Raw genomic sequence first — 17994 nt, forward strand, 5'->3', positions numbered from 1 at the left:
TGTTTTTCGGGTTTCTTTCACACAAACATGATTCAGAACTCAGAAGTGTTTGACCAGCAGACCTTGCTTTCCCTGAAATATTCTCTTTGTGTTGTGTACATAACTGAGAATGGAAGATATAGTATGAGAGAGATACAGAGAGAGAGAGAAAGAGATCCTCCAAGCAACATATTCATGAGCTATTGTGTATGTAATTTCATGTCAGGACCCGTACAGTTAATTGGGTTGGAGATCCCATTGTGGATTCTTCTACTTTACCGTGTTTCTCTTCCTCTTGACCTCATAAATAGTGTATTAACTTAGTCTCACGGCAAACCTAAGGTCCAGTTGTGGATGTGGGAGGTTTCAGCATCTTGAGGTGAGGTGTACACAGCTTTCAGAGTATTAAATTGAATTTTTTTTTTTTTTTCTTTTAGCAGGTTTTTAAAACTTCCCTGCTGGGTCTTTTTTCATTAAGATGACACACTTAATTGAATTGGTAAATGCTTTTTTTGCTAATGATATTCACTCAAGTCCTAGGGCATGTTTGTTATAAACTTGCAACTAAATAGGAATATGCATCAGTGTACAGATGCATGCGTCTACGCACACGCTCACTAAACACACACACACTTCTCAGTGCACATTTCTCCTCCAGCTGTTCATTTCTCCTTGGCACTTTGAAGCCTGCTCATATCTCCCTGCGTCCCTCCCTCCAAACTCCAATTTCTCCCTCACTCCCCTTCTGTTACGTTTCATGTGTTTTTGCTTCCCTTCCTCATTTCTGCCTGAGTGTCTGATTCCCCTTTCCATAGTCAGTGTTCAGAGTCGGTTATCAAATATTTCATCATGTCACTGTGAACAAAGTGAAATGTAGCTCTCCCTTCTTCTTGCACCTTCTTTTCTCGGCTCCTGTTGCATCAGAGGGGTTGATTTTTACCTCCTGTCTCATGCATGCAACCCCACTGTAACACTAGACCCTTTTACAACAGTTTTTCTTTGTTCCACTTCTGAGCTGATAGAGCATCTATAGTGATTTTTTAAGTGTTAATCTTGTGCGATTGATTCTTTGAAGTGTGCTTCTTTATCAAACAAAGGTGCGTTTGACTCGATGGCTTCCACCAGAAAAGCATACAGCATCAATAGATTATAAAACGATGTCATGGGACAAGTCCATAATGCATCATGACTGCTTCTGAATGTAGCTATTCCATGTGCTATTGATTGGCCCCTTATACAGAGCCCAATGAAAAGGTCAATGAGAAGACGAGACACAACTCAGGTCTTCATTTCCTGGTTTTATTCTCGGCTTGTCAAACCGCCTCGCCTGTCAGAGCTAAGCTGCATTCGGACTCTGCTCCCTGCATACCAAAGTGTCGAGATGTAAATGTGTGTGGGAATGTGAAGTGCATTCACATTCATTGTAGATTTCTGGATGTGTGTCCACATTGGTGTGAGTGTGTGAAAGTCAGAGGAACCAGTGAGGTCTGATAGCAGCAGCAGCAGCAGTAGCAGCAGACAGTAGGCTGGAGTTGGTGCTGTTCCAGACTCAAGCTGATAACAGCTATTAGAACAGACCAGCAGCAGTGTGGACATGACACACAGCCACAGCAGTGTCACTGTTTTGGTTTGGACACGGCACTGGCAGCATCACACAGAATTCAGTTGTAAGGGCGGCTACGCTGGTAGGTCATTTTAGCCAGAATGTCAGATAATGCATATCAGCTGCGTTAATACATGTTACAATGTCGTGGCCTATGAATTGCAATTGAATAGATGAATAGTCGGCTCCCAAATTAAAAGCCTGCCAGTAACAAAAACTTAAATATTACAGTATCTCAGCCAATAAAGCAAACAATAGTCAAGATGTTGGGAGGACGAACGGTAGTAAAATAGTTATTATCAGACTGAAATCCTGACTTGTAGCCTTCATTTCAGAAGCTAAATGTCAATATTCAAACACTGTTCATTATTTGGAGCACCATGTACAAACACCTGAGGTTAACAGTGAAGGGAAACGCCCTTGGACATTGGTAAAGCTAAACGGAAGCACTTGAAATGTACTTATTGTTTAATTTTAGCTCCATTTGCTGGAAAAAATGGGCAGAACAACAGAAAAATGTGTCACTGTCATGGTGGAATTGGATCTACGTCTCTGTGCCAGTGGTTAAAAACAATGCAAAACAAACAAAACAAAATTGCACATCAGGATCTGCACAAAGCTGGTATTTGGCAGCACTCTCATTGAGAAACCACTTGTATCCAAGGCCAGTGGAATGGTGGTGCGCTGAGCTTTTAACCCAGACACTGAAACAATGAAAGAGCAGAACGATGCGATGGATCATCTTTTACCAGCTTACAGTGTCGGCTGATTACTGTCAGACATTGTGGTGTGTATATAATGATACTCAGTGAGCATTCTTTATGAGTGAGGAATGTGATGGCATCTTGCAAAACTTGGCAGTCGTCAGGTTTGTAAGATTGAATTCTTTCTAATTCCGCCTGTAAGAAAAATGATTGTGTGTAAAGAAAAAAAGTCAGTGCGAGCACACAGAGACAAATTCCTTAAGAACTTAGATGTGATGCTCGACTCTGCGCTCCGTACTGCCCATATCAGAGATATTATTCTACAGGAGTGCAGAGAGTAGGTCCAACAATACAGAGAATGACAGATTAATGGAGATGGTGAAATTTGCACTGACCTGAAAAACATATTAAAAGCCCAGAATGCTTGCTAAGACAGCAGTCTGCTATAAAGGCCAATGGAAGACACACCCACATTCTCTCGATCACACATGCGCACTGGACCGCCAGAAAGCAATCTTCAGGAACATGGAGAATGGGGAAGCTTCATTGTAGCCCACCTGACAGTGCATAGCCACTAGCTTGATGAAATGGCAGAGTCGCTGAGCTCTGAAGGCCATTAGATATTTTAGTTGATGGCCTGCGCTCCCTGTCCCCCTGACGTTGTGCTTTTCGCCGCTATAGTGGGGATCAGGCAGAGGACATGAATGCCATTAGGCTTCGGCTTCAGCCAGCCAGGCAGCAAGGCGGACGGACGCAGGCTGATAAGCGCGTGTTAGTTTTATAAGTCAATGGGCTGCAGAGATGATGAGGATTTTTTTTTTTCTTTTTAACTCTCCTACTCTCGCTTCCTCCGGCTCATTCACGCCATTTCACAGTGTTTTTCCTCTTTCGCTCCCTATTCATAGCCACCAGCCACAGTGCTTCTCACAAGGTCAGGTGTGGAGTTTAGCCTGCCTCTCGCCGCCTCCCACCCTTCTCCCCCGTATCCTCCTTTCCTTGCTCCGTTTCTGTATGCGCGTACCACCTCCCCGCCTCTATATTTTTAGTTGCTCCCACTGCAACTGTCCAGGTCACTTTTTAAAATTTAATTCTACTGCCACTCTTATTTCCCTCTTCTAAATGTTTCTCTTTTGTCCCTCAGCTGTCTCCTATTAACCTTGTTTATCGCTCACACCGTCTCCGCGTATAGATCCTCCTCCCCTCGTCTTTTCTCACCACACTCTCTTTTCACTCCCTCTGTCATTCTCTATTCCTGGCACTGCATTTTCTTCACACCCTTTCATCCCCACTTTCCTTGCACTTCATCCCCCTCCTCCGCTCACATCCTCCATCACTTTGGCATTCCCAGGCTGTCTCTTGTCTCTTCCTTTCATCCTTCCATCCTCCCAGCGTACTTTCTCCCCTCCTTCCTCCTCGATTCATTTTCCTCTTCACAGACGAACAGTGGGAAATATGGAAATGTCAGGATGACCAGGCAGGGCATCGGAGAGGACTCTGCTAATATGGCAGGGCTGTCATAGAGCCCTCAGCATAGTGTGTGTGTGTGTGCGCGCACATCATTGTGGATGTTAAAGACGTAATGATAGGTGACAGTACTTAGGATGCCGACATCCGACTACTTGAGGATGTTGAAGAGGGCGGTTCTGTGTGTTCGTGCGTTTGTTTGTTCGTGTGCGTTTGGTTCGGTGTTTCTTGTATGTCACCTGCAGGCAGCAGAGCTACTGTAAAGTGGAGCAGCGGTGACACAAGGCTTCTGTTCTCACTCTCCTCGCCTCCAAACCTCTCTTCCTCTCCCGCTTACTGTCGCTCCTCCTTTCTTCTCATTCTTACCCTTGAACTGTCTTTTATTCTCTAATTCCCTTCGTTCTTTCCTCCCTCCGCCTCCCACCTCTCCGTTTCCTGTTTAATATGACCATTTCTCTCTAAATATTTATACAGACAATTACTTTTTCAAATGCCACTTTGCCTTATCGTTTTCAAAGCTCTCTTTTGTCTGTGTGCGTGCACTGATGTGTACGCGCTTACTTTTCTTTTTCTCTCCGTCTGCTGTTCGCAGTCTGTCTTCAAGGCTCGAGTTCGGGGACTATCATGGAAGATGAGGGTGTGCAAGTCTTTGTGTGTCTTCTGTGTAATATTCATTTCCCCGGGGCTGTATAGAGTCTCATAAGGCCAGGCTGTCTCTCATCTGACCCTTGTTGGCTCTTCTCTTATTGCCTCAGAATGACAGAGCCTGGTTCAGTTTTGCCCCCACATCGCTGCGTGGACACAGCAGATTGAATGTGTGTGTTTTTGTTTTGTTATTTTTAATTTGCACATGTGCATAACCCAGAAATATGAGGCAGAGTAGCCTATGGTCAGTGCCATTCAGTGTAATGACCTCTGTCATGTCAAACTAACTTGGTCCATACACCACAGTCAAGACTAGTAATCAAGACTTTCAATAACCTTTCATTCCTTTCTCTCTTTTCATTTCCTACTGCATCATTTTCTAACCAGAGAATAGCTCCCATTTCCAGAGCTAATCTGTAGTTAGTCAGACTAGTTCAGATGGACTGACCAAGGGTCACAAGTGCTCTAGACATTTCAAAGATTACAGGCCACAAGCTCTCGACAATAAAACTGTCATGAGCTTTATATGTATGTGCACATGCTTGCTGTGTGACGACTTGCACAGATATGCTTGTATCCTGTATGTGCATCCAAAGAGAGAGGAGGAAAAAAAAAGAGCAAATTGTTCCTGATTCCAGCCCAATAAGGCTCTGTGCTGCTCCCACGGGCTGTTTAGTGGTTGTCCAGAGGTTCCTCTGTGGCTACAAGGGGGTTGTTTTGTGGTTGTAAATTGGGCTGGTCCTGGGAGAGCTGGTGTTATTCTAGGAAAGGCTTGTTTTCTTCCACTTTCCCACTCAGTCTTTCACTCAATCCTCCCTCCTCCCTTCTTCCATATTGACATCTCAGGTCTCCCTCGAGAAGAGAAGGTGTGGTGTTTATTGCTCGTCAAAACAGAAAGACAGCACTGCCCTTTCCTCTTATCTGTGTGTATGGGTTTCATGTGTGTGGGTGTTTGGTGTGTGTGTGTGTTGGTGTTTGGTGTGGGTGTGTTGGTGTGAGTGTGTGTGTGTGTGTTCTGTCAGCCTCCAGATCATATTAGTTTCAACACAACAGCTTTAGCTCAGCACAAACTGGTGGAACTAGTTCTGCAAGTAATTGTTTGTCTTTAGGGGAAATTGTGATCCACTGGTGCTGTTCTATGTGTGTAGCTCACTGGTAAACACATTGTGAGCACACACACACACACACGCATTCACACATATAGCCCAGGCTACAGACATTTGAAGTTGTGCATCCGTAGGTAATCCACTCTTACTTAAAACAGGTGCCATTTTGCTGACATACACTAATGCGCGCTTACTCATACAAGTAATTACATTTTCACAGAGACCTGGATTACACACACACACACACACACACACACACACACACATAGACACAGGCGAACGTGAGCAGATCGTTGCTCTCAAGACTCTTTCGGTTTCTCACACACCCACTGACACAACACACCAAGAACGGCATATTTATTTTGACTCTTTGCTGTTACACAGGAATGTCTCGGCGCAGCAAATGGCAGGCTATAGAAAAGCATAACCCATCTAGATGATTTATGTCCCATGTGCAAAAGAGGACCGGCTTTCCTCTTTTTATTGCAGCACACATGCCCTTTTTTTCAGCCACTCGTCCGCACACGCACAGTCATGGAGCGATACCAGACTCTTGGCCTACTTGCCCGGGTTCACTAATGCTGTCCTCTGTCGTACCAGACACTTCCATACTGTCCTCATTTATCATCAGAAGGCTTTGTACCAACATAATTTCTGTGCTCCTTTTGTGTTTTTTTTTTTTCTTTCTTTCTCCTGTAGTTTTGGTGTGAGAACAGAGATTAATGTTTTTCTTTCTCTTTCTTTGTTTCATTCAGGAACATCAGGTCAGCGGGTGAAGGTAGAGCCGGAGGTGTTGTCGTATCCTGGCCAGACAGTCAACCTGCGCTGTGCCTTCACCGATGCCACTGGGATTCAGCTCACAATGGTCAGACTGATATGATGCTATTATTTTCATTTTTTTTAGATTGTATTTGATTGCCTCTGTACACCACCACATTTCTATGAACTCTACACTGAGTGTGGTGTCATATTCCAAAAAGAAGCTTCTCACCCTGAAAGTTGCAGGTCGTTGTGCTGACTTGACACAACACTATTTGTTAAAATTGCTTACGATTACAGGTTATTTTCACAATTTAAGCAAGCCGTCATTCTCCTTTAAGTGAATACAGAAATTATAATTTCACTAAACATATGGATATGTTCCTGTGAAATAAGGTAGAACAGTTACTTATTGACCTGCTGGTGTGGGAAACACAGCCCTGCCAGTAAGAGCAATTTACTACAATTAAAATAACCATGAACTGATAATACAGTTCCATGTGTGTTTATTGGGCACAATAAACCTTAATGTAGCAAATCATTGCCCACAGAAATAATCCTGAGGCCAGCAATAGGTTTTTAACACATTGGGGCTTGATGTTTTATTACTCCAAACAAACAATACTGAGCTTAATCTTCCTATAGAGGATTGAACAGATGCACTTCTTAGTCGCATTTCAACGAAGTGGGAAGTGCACAACTGTGCTTGGCTCCATTAAGAACAGCTGAGAGAGTATTACTCCTGTAAAACGCCCATCCATATTCATGCCTGCTCCACTTACTTCATTGTGATGCTGTGCGCTGCCCTGTAGAGTTTGCTTTAAAATGTGGATGTCTTAAAATGCTCTCCAGTGTCACTTATCAATGCCATGATAAACGAGGCCTGTTGTCTTTCTCCGTCACTGTATGCATGCTAAGCACTGACCCTGCGCGTGCTCCTTCGCAGGTCACGTGGATCTATGAGCCGAAGGATGGAGAAAGGATCAACATAGCTGTGTTTCACCCCAACTTTGATCCCAACTACCCCGACTCACCTGTGAAAGGCAGAGTCAGCTTCACGCCGAGTCCTCCAAACTTGGCCAGCCCTTCCATCCAGATAAGCGGTGTGAGGATGACCGATGAGGGGAAGTACATTTGCGAATACGCCACCTACCCCAGTGGGAACGAGCAGGGCATCACTTTCCTGGTCATGCTAGGTAGGTCACTGACATGATCTACGCACTGTGTTTTAGAATTCAGTAGGAGTGGAACACAAAGTGAAGGCAGTTGCTTCATGTCACAAAGGATTATGAATGTTTTGATGAGCATGAAAATGATGTGAGTCATACGATGTGGCCTTCACAGTTACCCCAGACCAACTGAGCACTTTGTTCAGCAAATACGCTTGTAATGATATTCAACACATGCTGTTTAAGAATATATTTAAGTTTACTTTACAAAGTTTTACTTTGAAATCTGACAGCTGCTCATGAAGGTCTCAAAGTAAAACCCCAAGCTTGAATCTGGAACGCTGCCTCTGTTCTTTTTCGCAGTAATCTCGCAGGTGTTAGACAGCGCTATGCAGCATGATTAGAAACACACCAAATGAGGAAATGTCTTTTGGAAGAATGCTCAGTTTATTTGACATTATAAAAAGGGTGACAGGCAACAAGGAAGGTGTCAAGGATGAGACAGTAAACTGTGGTCCTTGATGATTTACATGTCCAAGTGATGTTTCTGCTACCACTTAACTTACAAAAAGATACTTACTGTAAGTTAGTGTTGCACATCTGCAACACTCTCTTTTGTCTTGAGACACAACGTCTTTAAATCCTACAAAGGCAGACCTTGAGATCTTTCTTTAAGAGAAACACAACAGTTTTGTTGTTATAAGTATTGTTCATCACACCGAGTCCTGGTTTTACAGCTCTATCAAGGGTAACTGATGCCTCCAAAGGACTCATAAAAGTGCTTGTTTCCTTACATGAGGATATCACTGATCAAAAAGCACTTTTCCATCCAGACTAACTTGCTCTGACAGATCTGTAGCTAACGGCTCATGGTTTGCACACCAAGAATCAATTGTAGTAGTCAAAAAATTGTATATATGAGAGGGCCAACTATCCTAATATACCTTTATCAGTTAACGAGACTCATTAAATCTGTACCAAGATGAACTGAAGCAGCTCTATCTTGTTTTTTTCCTGTAATTTGTTACCCGTCTCTCTGTAGTGACTATGAGCATATTTACATTGCAAGCTATAATTAGAATTGCAACGTATACTGTTCTTGTGTTTCCCTTAAGCACACTCCCTCCCCCCCAAAGGTAATGTGCAGGTTAAAAGCATGTACAGCTAGTCCTAATTGATAATATAAGTGGTATTGTCAGATCAATTGTATTCTTGTTAATGCAATGGAACCATGCGTCTAACCTTGGCCTGACACCTTGTCCCTTTGCCTGACTCTCATCTCTCTCCAAAGCATCATCCCTCTATGCCTCCCCTCAGGCGGTGTATTGATCTGGCTGCTTGTCATGCCTGCTGTCAGCTCCTGTCCTGCTTGCTCTCCCCTGATCCCACATGAGTATCAGGGAGGACAGTTGAGGAGGTTTGAGGAGCGAGATGGAGTAGAGGGGGTGAGAGATGACTGAGATCATGTAGTGATTTAGAAACTGTCTATGGTAATCCACTTGGATTCAGGGAAATTGTTTATCAGTGGTGGGTGATAGGGGTAGAGGGGGAATAAATTAAACAAATGGCGGTAGAGTGAAAGAAGATTTAGGGTTTGAGTGTGTTTGTATTGCCGCTTGTAATTGTTTATCAATGCGAGCGCTGAAGGGAGAAGAAGTGAGTGTACAGAGAGAGGGTCAGGAAGGGGACAAAGGATCTTCGCAGGTCGAGGTTTTGGATTTGCTTTTGCCAGGGTGCTGTTTATCAGTAATGGCGCACATTATCTTTTCCCTCAGCTGTCTTATTTCCATTTTATCTATCTCTGCATCCTTTAATCTTCTTTCTGCCACTCTGTGTCTCTTTCCCGTCTCCACCCTCCACCCTTGCATCACTTTGTCCATCCATCCATCAGCTAAGCCTGAGAACTCGGCCTCCATCGTGACAGTGGTGGCAGGCAGTAAGCCGGCCGTTGTGGCACGCTGCGAGTCTCTGAATGGCCGCCCCGTTGCCCAGATCTCCTGGGTGACCACAGCCAATGGAAACGCAACGACGGTGTCTAAGCCAGGGGCCGACAACACTGTGACGGTGACCAGCGAGTACCGGATGGTTCCTACCGCGACAGACAATGGGAAAGACATTAGCTGCTTGGTGGCGCACAGGACCCAGGTCAAGGCAGAGAGTTTCCTGATGAAGCTGGCAGTTCAGTGTAAGACACCACACACACACACACACACACACACACACACACACACACACAATCCAGCAGCTATTCTTCCATAAATTCCTTTGCTGTTCACACTCTAATATGATACCTTGGAATGAACATTTGTTTTTTTCCTCACTCCTGCTGTTCATCTGTTCTTTCCCCAGATGCCCCTCAGGTCTCTATAGTTGGCTATGACAATAACTGGTACGTGGGCCGACCAAATGTGATGCTCACCTGCCAGGCTAATGCAAACCCCGTTCCAACCTCTGTCGCCTGGAAGACGTGAGTAACTCTCCCATCTTGGAGTCTCTGTTGTCTTGTTTCTTTCTCCATCTGTTTTTCCCAGTGTTCTTTGCTCTTTTTTCCCCTCCTACATTTTCCCTTTCCTCACCCTTCATTCCAGGGCCTCAGTGCTCACAGAGCTGTAATCAGCGCTTTTGTTATTGCCACTCCAGAACTGTGCTCTGATTATGGAGGTTGCCAAGTAATTTCTCATAATGGACTCGAGATTTAACCCCTGTATAATGAGAAACACCGTATGAATCTCGCTTTTCCCCCCTTTTTTGTTATCAGCTATAACTGTCAAAAAAAAAAAAAAAAAAGAAAGTCTTTAAAACTGCAGAGATGAGATTTTGGGCCTGAATCAAACAGTTTTGATTTTCTTTCTGTCCCCATTGTATTTTCCAATGGTGTGGTAAAATGGATTGCCTTTTGAGTCGGGTGGAAAACTGATTGGTTTTGCACTGCTGATCAAGATTTGTGGAACTGGATGACGCTGCACAATGCAGCACATTTCTGTAAATGTCTATCTCATTGTGGCTAAAGTCAAACAAACCACTGTCCTGCATTTCTTTTTTGGCATTCTCATGGTTATGCGTTCTTATTTTGATTATGCTCATGTCCTGGCAGCATGTCAGGGGAGATGCCAGACACAGTGCAGATCAAGGGCAATGAGCTGAAGGTGCTGAAGGTGGATGAGACTGTAAACACCACGTTTGTCTGTGAGGTCAGCAACCGCATCGGAACCACCAGGGATCAGGTCACAGTCATGGTCAGAGGTAAGTTAAATGAAACTAACAAGCACACGTCACAGCTTGTGACTACAAACATAATGCAGCAAAATGTAGGTCAGATAATACTTAAAAGTGTTATTTTCAATTCTGCTTTAACCACAACATGTAGTGTTTGCAAGAAAGAAACGGTTAAAGTGCCCGTTTAGTGCGCTTCCGTGATATAATGAATGAGCATTTCAGCTGTTCATGTCATCACAAATCCACCCTGCTCAATAGATTAAAGCTAATACTCTGTAGTTTGCACAAGTAGTAAAGTCTTAATTAGCTAATAAATTATACACAGTAAATTTATCAATAAAGCAGCGAGCATTTCAGAAGTAAATTAGAAAGACGCACTTGGGACTCACTTAGGTTTCATTTATCTGGTAAACCTTCCCCTGACTTTTTATGAAAACATTTCTACCCTCTGAGCAGATGAACTGGAAGCGAGCGCTCTTTCATCACACAAGCTACACACTTCCTGGTGTTCTCTGCTCTTATGGCTTCCCCAGGGATGCGCCTTGTTATATTCCAAATGTCACATGAACACACAGACACACACACTGACTGTGCTGAGGACCATCTTGGGTGTGTAGTTTAGATCTAGGTGGCCAAGCTGCTCTGTCCACGCGGTGTATGTGTGAATGTCTAAGAGAGTGAATGTGCATGTGCATGCTTTCATGTGCTTTTGGATTCTCTCTGTCAACTTCATATGCCTCTTTTCTTTCTGTGTTACTATGAAGGCATTTCTCTTTTTTTTTATCTCTTTGCATGCACTTAATAAAGAGTATTATCCGAGCCTCTGTAGTACCCAAGGTTTGTTGGCTGCTTCTTACATCCCATGGCATTTGCGAAGTAGTTTTTATTTCCACAAGGTTTTTACTAGTAATTCACATCGTGAATGGTACACATAAATAAACAGCTCCTTCTCACAGGTATTTTTTTCTTTTTTTCAATTTTTTTAAATGAAAAAGCTGTTCTTCCGCCTAAAGTCATGGACACAGAAATGACTGAAGAGCTTCTCAGCAGCACCCTTGGCCATCAGTAATAACAGAAGAGTCTTTAGTACAAAGCTACAATCACTAAAAGAAATATATTTGACTCAAAATGATGCTGTAGACTTTAAAAAGAGGTGGAAGATTGTCTAGCTGTGAGGAGACTTGCACTCATACTTTATCTGGGTGTGATTGCAGGATCTTAATTGTGAAACACATGTACGTTTTCAGGTGTATGCATTCATATGGTATAAAGTGTGTGGTACCATCACCTCAGATTGTGAAGTTAAATCTACCAAAATGCTGCCAGTTAGACTGGTGCAGCTGTTTCTGAAGCCTTTTAGCTACGCCCTCCAGCAGGGTCCACTCCTGCATTTCATCTCATACAAAATACATGCCCCTTCACTCTTTTGCCTTCACTTTACCTGAAGTTATTTTCTGCTGACATAAGGGTAAACCTATCCCATAATAGGAGAAAAAAGTACATTTCTCCAGTGACTACTTCTCAAGAGCTACCCAGATCCTTCATGTCCTCATTTTCTTTTTGTTCCTTTTCCTTTTCACCAGTCTCTCCTTAGTTCTCTTCCCCCCCCCCACTTCTTCCTCTTATCTCCCATCTTTCATCAAGTCCCTTGGCTCCTTGTGGTGCCATAGCATGCCGTTACCTGTCCTCTGGGGCAATTCTGTGCTGCTGCATGCAGTAGTGGTGTAAACGGCTTCTGTAGCACAAAGGATGTCACCGTCTCCTGTTGTGTACTACAAGCAACAAGCAAGGTGGATACAAAGATCCAGGGATGGAGCAAGATGGAGGCATTTGCTTTTAGACTACAAAGTCAGGGAACGTGCATCCGGACAAATCAGTGCCAGCACACAATGCTCATAGTCAGAGAGGGAGAGAGTTACAGCATGAGGGATGGAGGGGGAGAACGATGCTGACAGCATTTAAAACTCTCATGGGAATCTTGTGCCACTGCATCCTATCTCCACCGCTTTTGGCCTCCACTATCTCTCAGCATAGTGTACGTTTCTGTCTGTCTCCAAACCTCTCAGAGCGGATCAGTCACCCTTTGCTGCTTCAGCTCCTGGCTGCTTCTCTTCTCATTTCACCATCCGTTCCTCTCCTGCTCTGTCTTTTATCCTATATTTCCACTCCTCCCCCATTCTTCATTCCACTTTCTCCTTTTTCTCTTCCTCTGACCCCTTTTATTTTCTTTTTGGTCTGCCTGGTCGCTTGCCGTGTAGAACTTCCCACAGTTTCCTCGTCCTGTCATCTCACTCCCCCATCACATCTTGTTCTCTTGCGGCCGACCACCTCCTCTCTTGAGCCTACTCCTCTCTTACTCATTGGCAGAGGAGGAGGAAGAAGAGGAGGAGGAGGATAAGATGTGAGCTAAATTTGCCAGCAGTTAAGAGGTGACTGAGGCAACCAGCAAGTGTCAGAGTGAAGGAGGTTTGTAGAAAGCAGAGAGATGGAGAGAAGTGCTCAGAAACAAAGTCAGTCAGTATTATTGAGATTAAATGAAAGAGTGGATGATAGTCGAAACAGAGTGTAAGAAAGAAGTGGAATGACTCCATTTGAGGGTGTGATTCAGACCCGTAGAGACTAATGTGAATGTGTGTAGACAAACAAGGCTAAAGGGGGCCGACAGGCGTGAAATGGCCAGCACCTGCTACATAGCAGGCCTCCCACTCGCTTTTACCCCATAGCTGCATGACACACACACACACACACACACACACACACACTAGTGTGCGTCTGTCTGCTTACATGTGTCTACTGCCCTCAGTCTTGGCCTGTGCACATGGAGGCAGAGAGAGAGAGGGATAGATGTCCTCTCTTCTCCTTGCCTCTCCTCCACCCATCTTTGATTCTGCTGCTCAGTCGCACACAAACGTATCGTGCCCTCCTCTCTTCCTCTCCTCTCCTCTCCTCTTTCTTTCGATGTCTCTCTCCCCTGCCATCTCGTTTGCTGCAGTTTGCTCTTTTCATTTTATTTCGGATCCTCTCAGTTAGCATATGCTCTCTCCTCATCCTCCTTATCTCTCTCAGGTTGTCTTTTAGCCTTCGTAAGTCTGCCGTTGATCTCCCTGCACAGAGAAGAGACTCCTGCCACCAGCATTCTCTCTCTCCTCCTCCCATGCCCATTCGATCTCTCTTTCTCTCTCTAAGCCTAAATCTTAAATACCAGTAGCTCTTCCTTAATCACAGCTTAGTAGTCTCCATCCCTCCATCCATCCCTCCATTCTGGGCTCCTCTGAGGGGGGTTCTTGTGTGGCTAACCCAGATTCCTTCCATCTTCTGTCTTTTCGCTCATCATTCCTTACAGGGGTGGCTTAGCTTAACCTTCAAAAAAAGTTAAATGCCCCTGATCGAATCCCCCACATGGTCTGAGGGGCTCTTCAGTTCAGCGAAAAAGAGATTTCCTCTCAATTCGGTCTATTCTCTCCCATTTTCAGAATCATCTAAGAAGACAGTTCAAGGGCAAGGGGCTTGGCTATTTTCCTCCACTCGGTTAGGGTGTGTGTGTCTGCCTGCCTGCATCTGTCTGTGCATGTCTCCGGCCATGCGAGAACAGCCAGAGAACAGGTCTGATGGAGCCAAGTCTCCCCACAGCCTGCAACTGGCCCCCTTCCCACCCCTCATTAGCACACATACACACACACACACACACACACACTTGTGCACATACGCAGACAGCTCTGTTCAATAACTTAACATGCTGACAGAGAAGACTACTAAGCTATGCCCAAGGTGCAGCCCAGTCCAACATCAGACCACTGATGATCATGATGGTGTGCGAGTGTGAGCTTGTATGTGAATGTGACCATGCATATTTTTGGGAGGCTGCAATAAATGTTACTTCCACTCCATCTCTCTCATTACTTGCGGTCACTTGGAGCTTACAGTCGTGTGGGACATGACTTCTCAAGAAGCATGCTGTTTTTTTGGCTTTTACAGTATTGGTGTGTGTCTGTGTGTGTGTGTGTGTGTTGGCTCATCAGTGTGCGTGTGTGATATTTCTATTTTTTTTTCACCCCCAGTTATCCACACAGCATGCATATTGCAGCGTTTTGCTTGCTCATCCAACAGCATGTGTTTATAAGATGTCCTCTTCTCACCCACTTAGATAAATTCCACTGGTGCTTTGTTAAGAAGTGTTTGAGTCTGTAGCGGGAGCTTGAGTGACTCCTGTGCGTCTCTCTTTTGAATCTTTAAAGCGTTGTCTCCAGAAGGGTGGAATAACGCTTGGAATGATCATCCACCAAAAAATTTATTAGCACATACTTTGAGAGTGGCACTGGAATGATGCGTTAAAAATAATTGGATGAGTAGAATTTAGAGAGAATTTGCATTTAAATTTTTAGAGCAATTCCCTTTGATGTGATGGGAATGTGTGGCAGCATCTGGCCCGAAGTCTGCACAGAGATTGTTGGCACGTTGCATCTGGTGGAGCTCCACAGAGCCATAGGTGATAATGCATTTCCTGTGTTCTTGTTACAAAGTGGACACCGAGAGCTAGCTCTCACTCTCGTGTGTGAACAGGAATGTTTAGTGCAACTTGGGGAGTATAAAACGGGAGAGCCAGTGTGCTTTGAAAGACTGGACAGAGAAAATAAAATACATGAAGAGATAATGTATCCACAGTATTAATTCTTTCCTCAGGCATATGTTAAAAGTGAAGCACAGAAGAGGGAGGGTAGAAATACACTCACAGTTGGACAAATGACAGGGAAAATGGATTTAGGGGAGAATCTATGCAGGAGACAGCTGGTGAAGTGGAGGCAGAGATGGAGAAATGGGTAGTGGAGGAAAAGCAGGAGAAAAAAAAAGGAGGAAGAAAAAAAGCAGAGCACAAGCGTAGACGGCAATAGGCTACCACTTTCTCTCTTGACAAGAATCACTGTTACAAGAGTAATTCTGTCAGCTCTCTGTAAACTTAACAAGAGGGGCTGGCTCCTGTTGGATTTCAAATGGGAATGACAAAAAGAATGGGGCTGATTTGCTACTTTCAAATATAGGCAGGGATTTTAACAGCAGCGTCTCCAGCTTAATCCTCTGCAGCAGCTGGTGAAAGTGCACACAGTGGAAAGAAAAGCAAGAGCACCAGAGAGGATGTTCAGCTTAGCTAAGGGTTTCTGATCGCTTTCATCCAGGGACTAAAATTAAAAATTCATTTGTTGCCACAACTTATTTGGTTTTATTATGCAACTCATTTTGCCAAACTTAAGGAGAGGCGGAGCACTTAAGAATGATTTATGTTGTGTTGAACGAGTAACATGAAACCATTTTATTTATTGTGCCGGAGTCATGCAAATGTAACATAAGTGTAAGTGCAATAGTAAAATGGAAGAAAATACTAAAACATAATACTGCCCAAAAGTGAATGCTTTGAACTAAAAGGGTAATGATGCAAATTGAGGTCTCAGGTTTCCTTTTTTAATACAAGTAGGCTTTAAGTCTGTGAAGAAGACATGTTGCAGACAGAGCTTATGGAATAAAGTCTAAGCTGTCTTCTTATGTGTTCATCCTTCCCCCTTGAGTTATTACACTTGTTCTGCTGTCTACATATTCCCTTGTAACCTGTGCCATTTGGTTGACATTTTTATTTAAAGCGATTCACCGTACTGTGGGTGCAGGCGTCATTAGTTCTGGTGGGGTTACTGTCATATTGTGGGCCCACTGAGTTATAGATGATGACCACATGGGTCTGGGTTCTGATTAGCCGTAGCTGTCAGAGCCCTAGAAAGCACTGAACTCCTGACCCAAAAAAAGCCTGTGCAAAGCAGGAGCGCCCTGCTTGTATTTCTTGTGTCTTTACTCCTAGTGTCATAACTAGGCTGACTGCAATGTGTCCATGACACGGAGCGCTAGAAGCTGTCATTGAATGTTCACATCTTTGTGTGGTTTACTTATTTTAACGTGATACATTATATTTTATTGAGGCATATTTTGTATGGCAGGGAATTTAACTGATGCACTGAAAATGCTTTTGTAGAAAATCCTGTTACCATAGTCAGAAGCATGAGGTCAAGGTCACGGTTACTTTATTAATACCAGTGGGTAGATTTGTTTTGCAGAAAAAATAATGATAAAGTTTGGCAGTCTTTAACAAAAATACACAATGACAAAAAGACATGATTTTAAGTCCTTTAAACACCACAAGTTTGATTTCTCTTTGTGGTTTATTAGCAGTTTTTAATGACACAAAAATCCACACGAGAAGTGCATTTAGTGATCGTATCGTTTTGATGTTGATATTGAATTTTGGTCATTTTATTATCACCATAAATCCAAAAATTCTGAACAATCCTGAGTCTTCACTAGCAGTTGCCTTGCCTGTAAAAGCTATTGTTTCTGTTCTGGTTTAAATACCTGCTTTAAAATAAAGCACTAATATCACCAGAGAAGGATGCTGAGTGAGTGGGATGTAAGAGTTCAGGAAAAGAGCACTGACAAGTCATAGGAGACCTCTTCACAACCCTGTTTTACACACCACCACTTATCCCTGGAATTTTTATGCACGCTGGCACACAAACAGAAGTACTGTTTATTGCATGGCAGAGCCCTAGTTTTACTCATACCCTCCTCAGGCCGTTTGCACTCTAACAAAGCTTTGTCTAAATGAAAATTACCTTAAACGGTTTCTTTTCATGTGTATGCATGTGGGCATCGGGGCGGTTGTGACTTACTTACCAATGCCGGAGTAAAAAGGGATCCACACGTAGGACCGCTGTGCGCTTGCACAGTGCTCGCGGTTTACAGAAGTGGAGAGTCGTGTCAGTCTGTCCCCCCCTGCTCCTCATTCATGGCTAACAGGAGGAGTTGTCATTCCGCTGTGTCACTTTGTCACTCAGTTGATCCGCCACCTCCTTCACCACGTTCTCCTCCTCTTCACCCAATTTCCACCCTCCCTTCCTCCATTCATCATTATCCTCCACCTCTGCATGGCTTCCACCTGCTCTGCCCCGCGCACGCCATTCGCTCCTTCCGAGAGTGTATGTGGATGTAGCTTGCATTTTAAACCCCCCTCCCTTCCCTCCTGCCTTGCCTTGTGATTTGTGGTGTGCCTTGGAACTACCCTGGCTGTTGAAGGGCAACACAAGATGAAACGTTGCTGAGACGTTGTTGTGACGTGGCTGTGGGAATGGGGACAGGAGCAGCTCTGAGGTAGAGGAGGAAATGTCAATGTAGCAGGAAACTCAGCACACACACACACACACACACACACTTGACTGTACTGACACCTCAGCACTCTTACACACTTGACTGAATACAGTCCAGACCAGACTACTGACATCATCCAACCCCCTACTTTCTTTCTGTTCTCCCTC

At 44.1% G+C, this 17994-nt stretch overlaps 1 protein-coding gene across 3 annotated transcripts in view; it reads left to right on the forward strand.

Annotated features, from left to right (window-relative positions):
• Window positions 1-17994, forward strand: part of LOC103370823 (poliovirus receptor-related protein 2) — an 81521-nt gene that overhangs the window by 22880 nt on the left and 40647 nt on the right. For all 3 annotated transcript variants that reach the window (XM_008299987.1, XM_008299988.1, XM_008299986.1), the window contains exons 2-6: window positions 6257-6366; window positions 7207-7456; window positions 9321-9614; window positions 9779-9896; window positions 10524-10672. In XM_008299987.1, coding sequence (XP_008298209.1) covers window positions 6257-6366; window positions 7207-7456; window positions 9321-9614; window positions 9779-9896; window positions 10524-10672 — 921 coding nt within the window. The remainder of the gene's footprint in view (window positions 1-6256; window positions 6367-7206; window positions 7457-9320; window positions 9615-9778; window positions 9897-10523; window positions 10673-17994) is intronic.

This window comes from Stegastes partitus, unplaced genomic scaffold, assembly GCF_000690725.1.
Source record: "Stegastes partitus isolate 25-593 unplaced genomic scaffold, Stegastes_partitus-1.0.2 Scaffold1486, whole genome shotgun sequence".
Classification (NCBI taxonomy): domain Eukaryota; kingdom Metazoa; phylum Chordata; class Actinopteri; family Pomacentridae; genus Stegastes; species Stegastes partitus.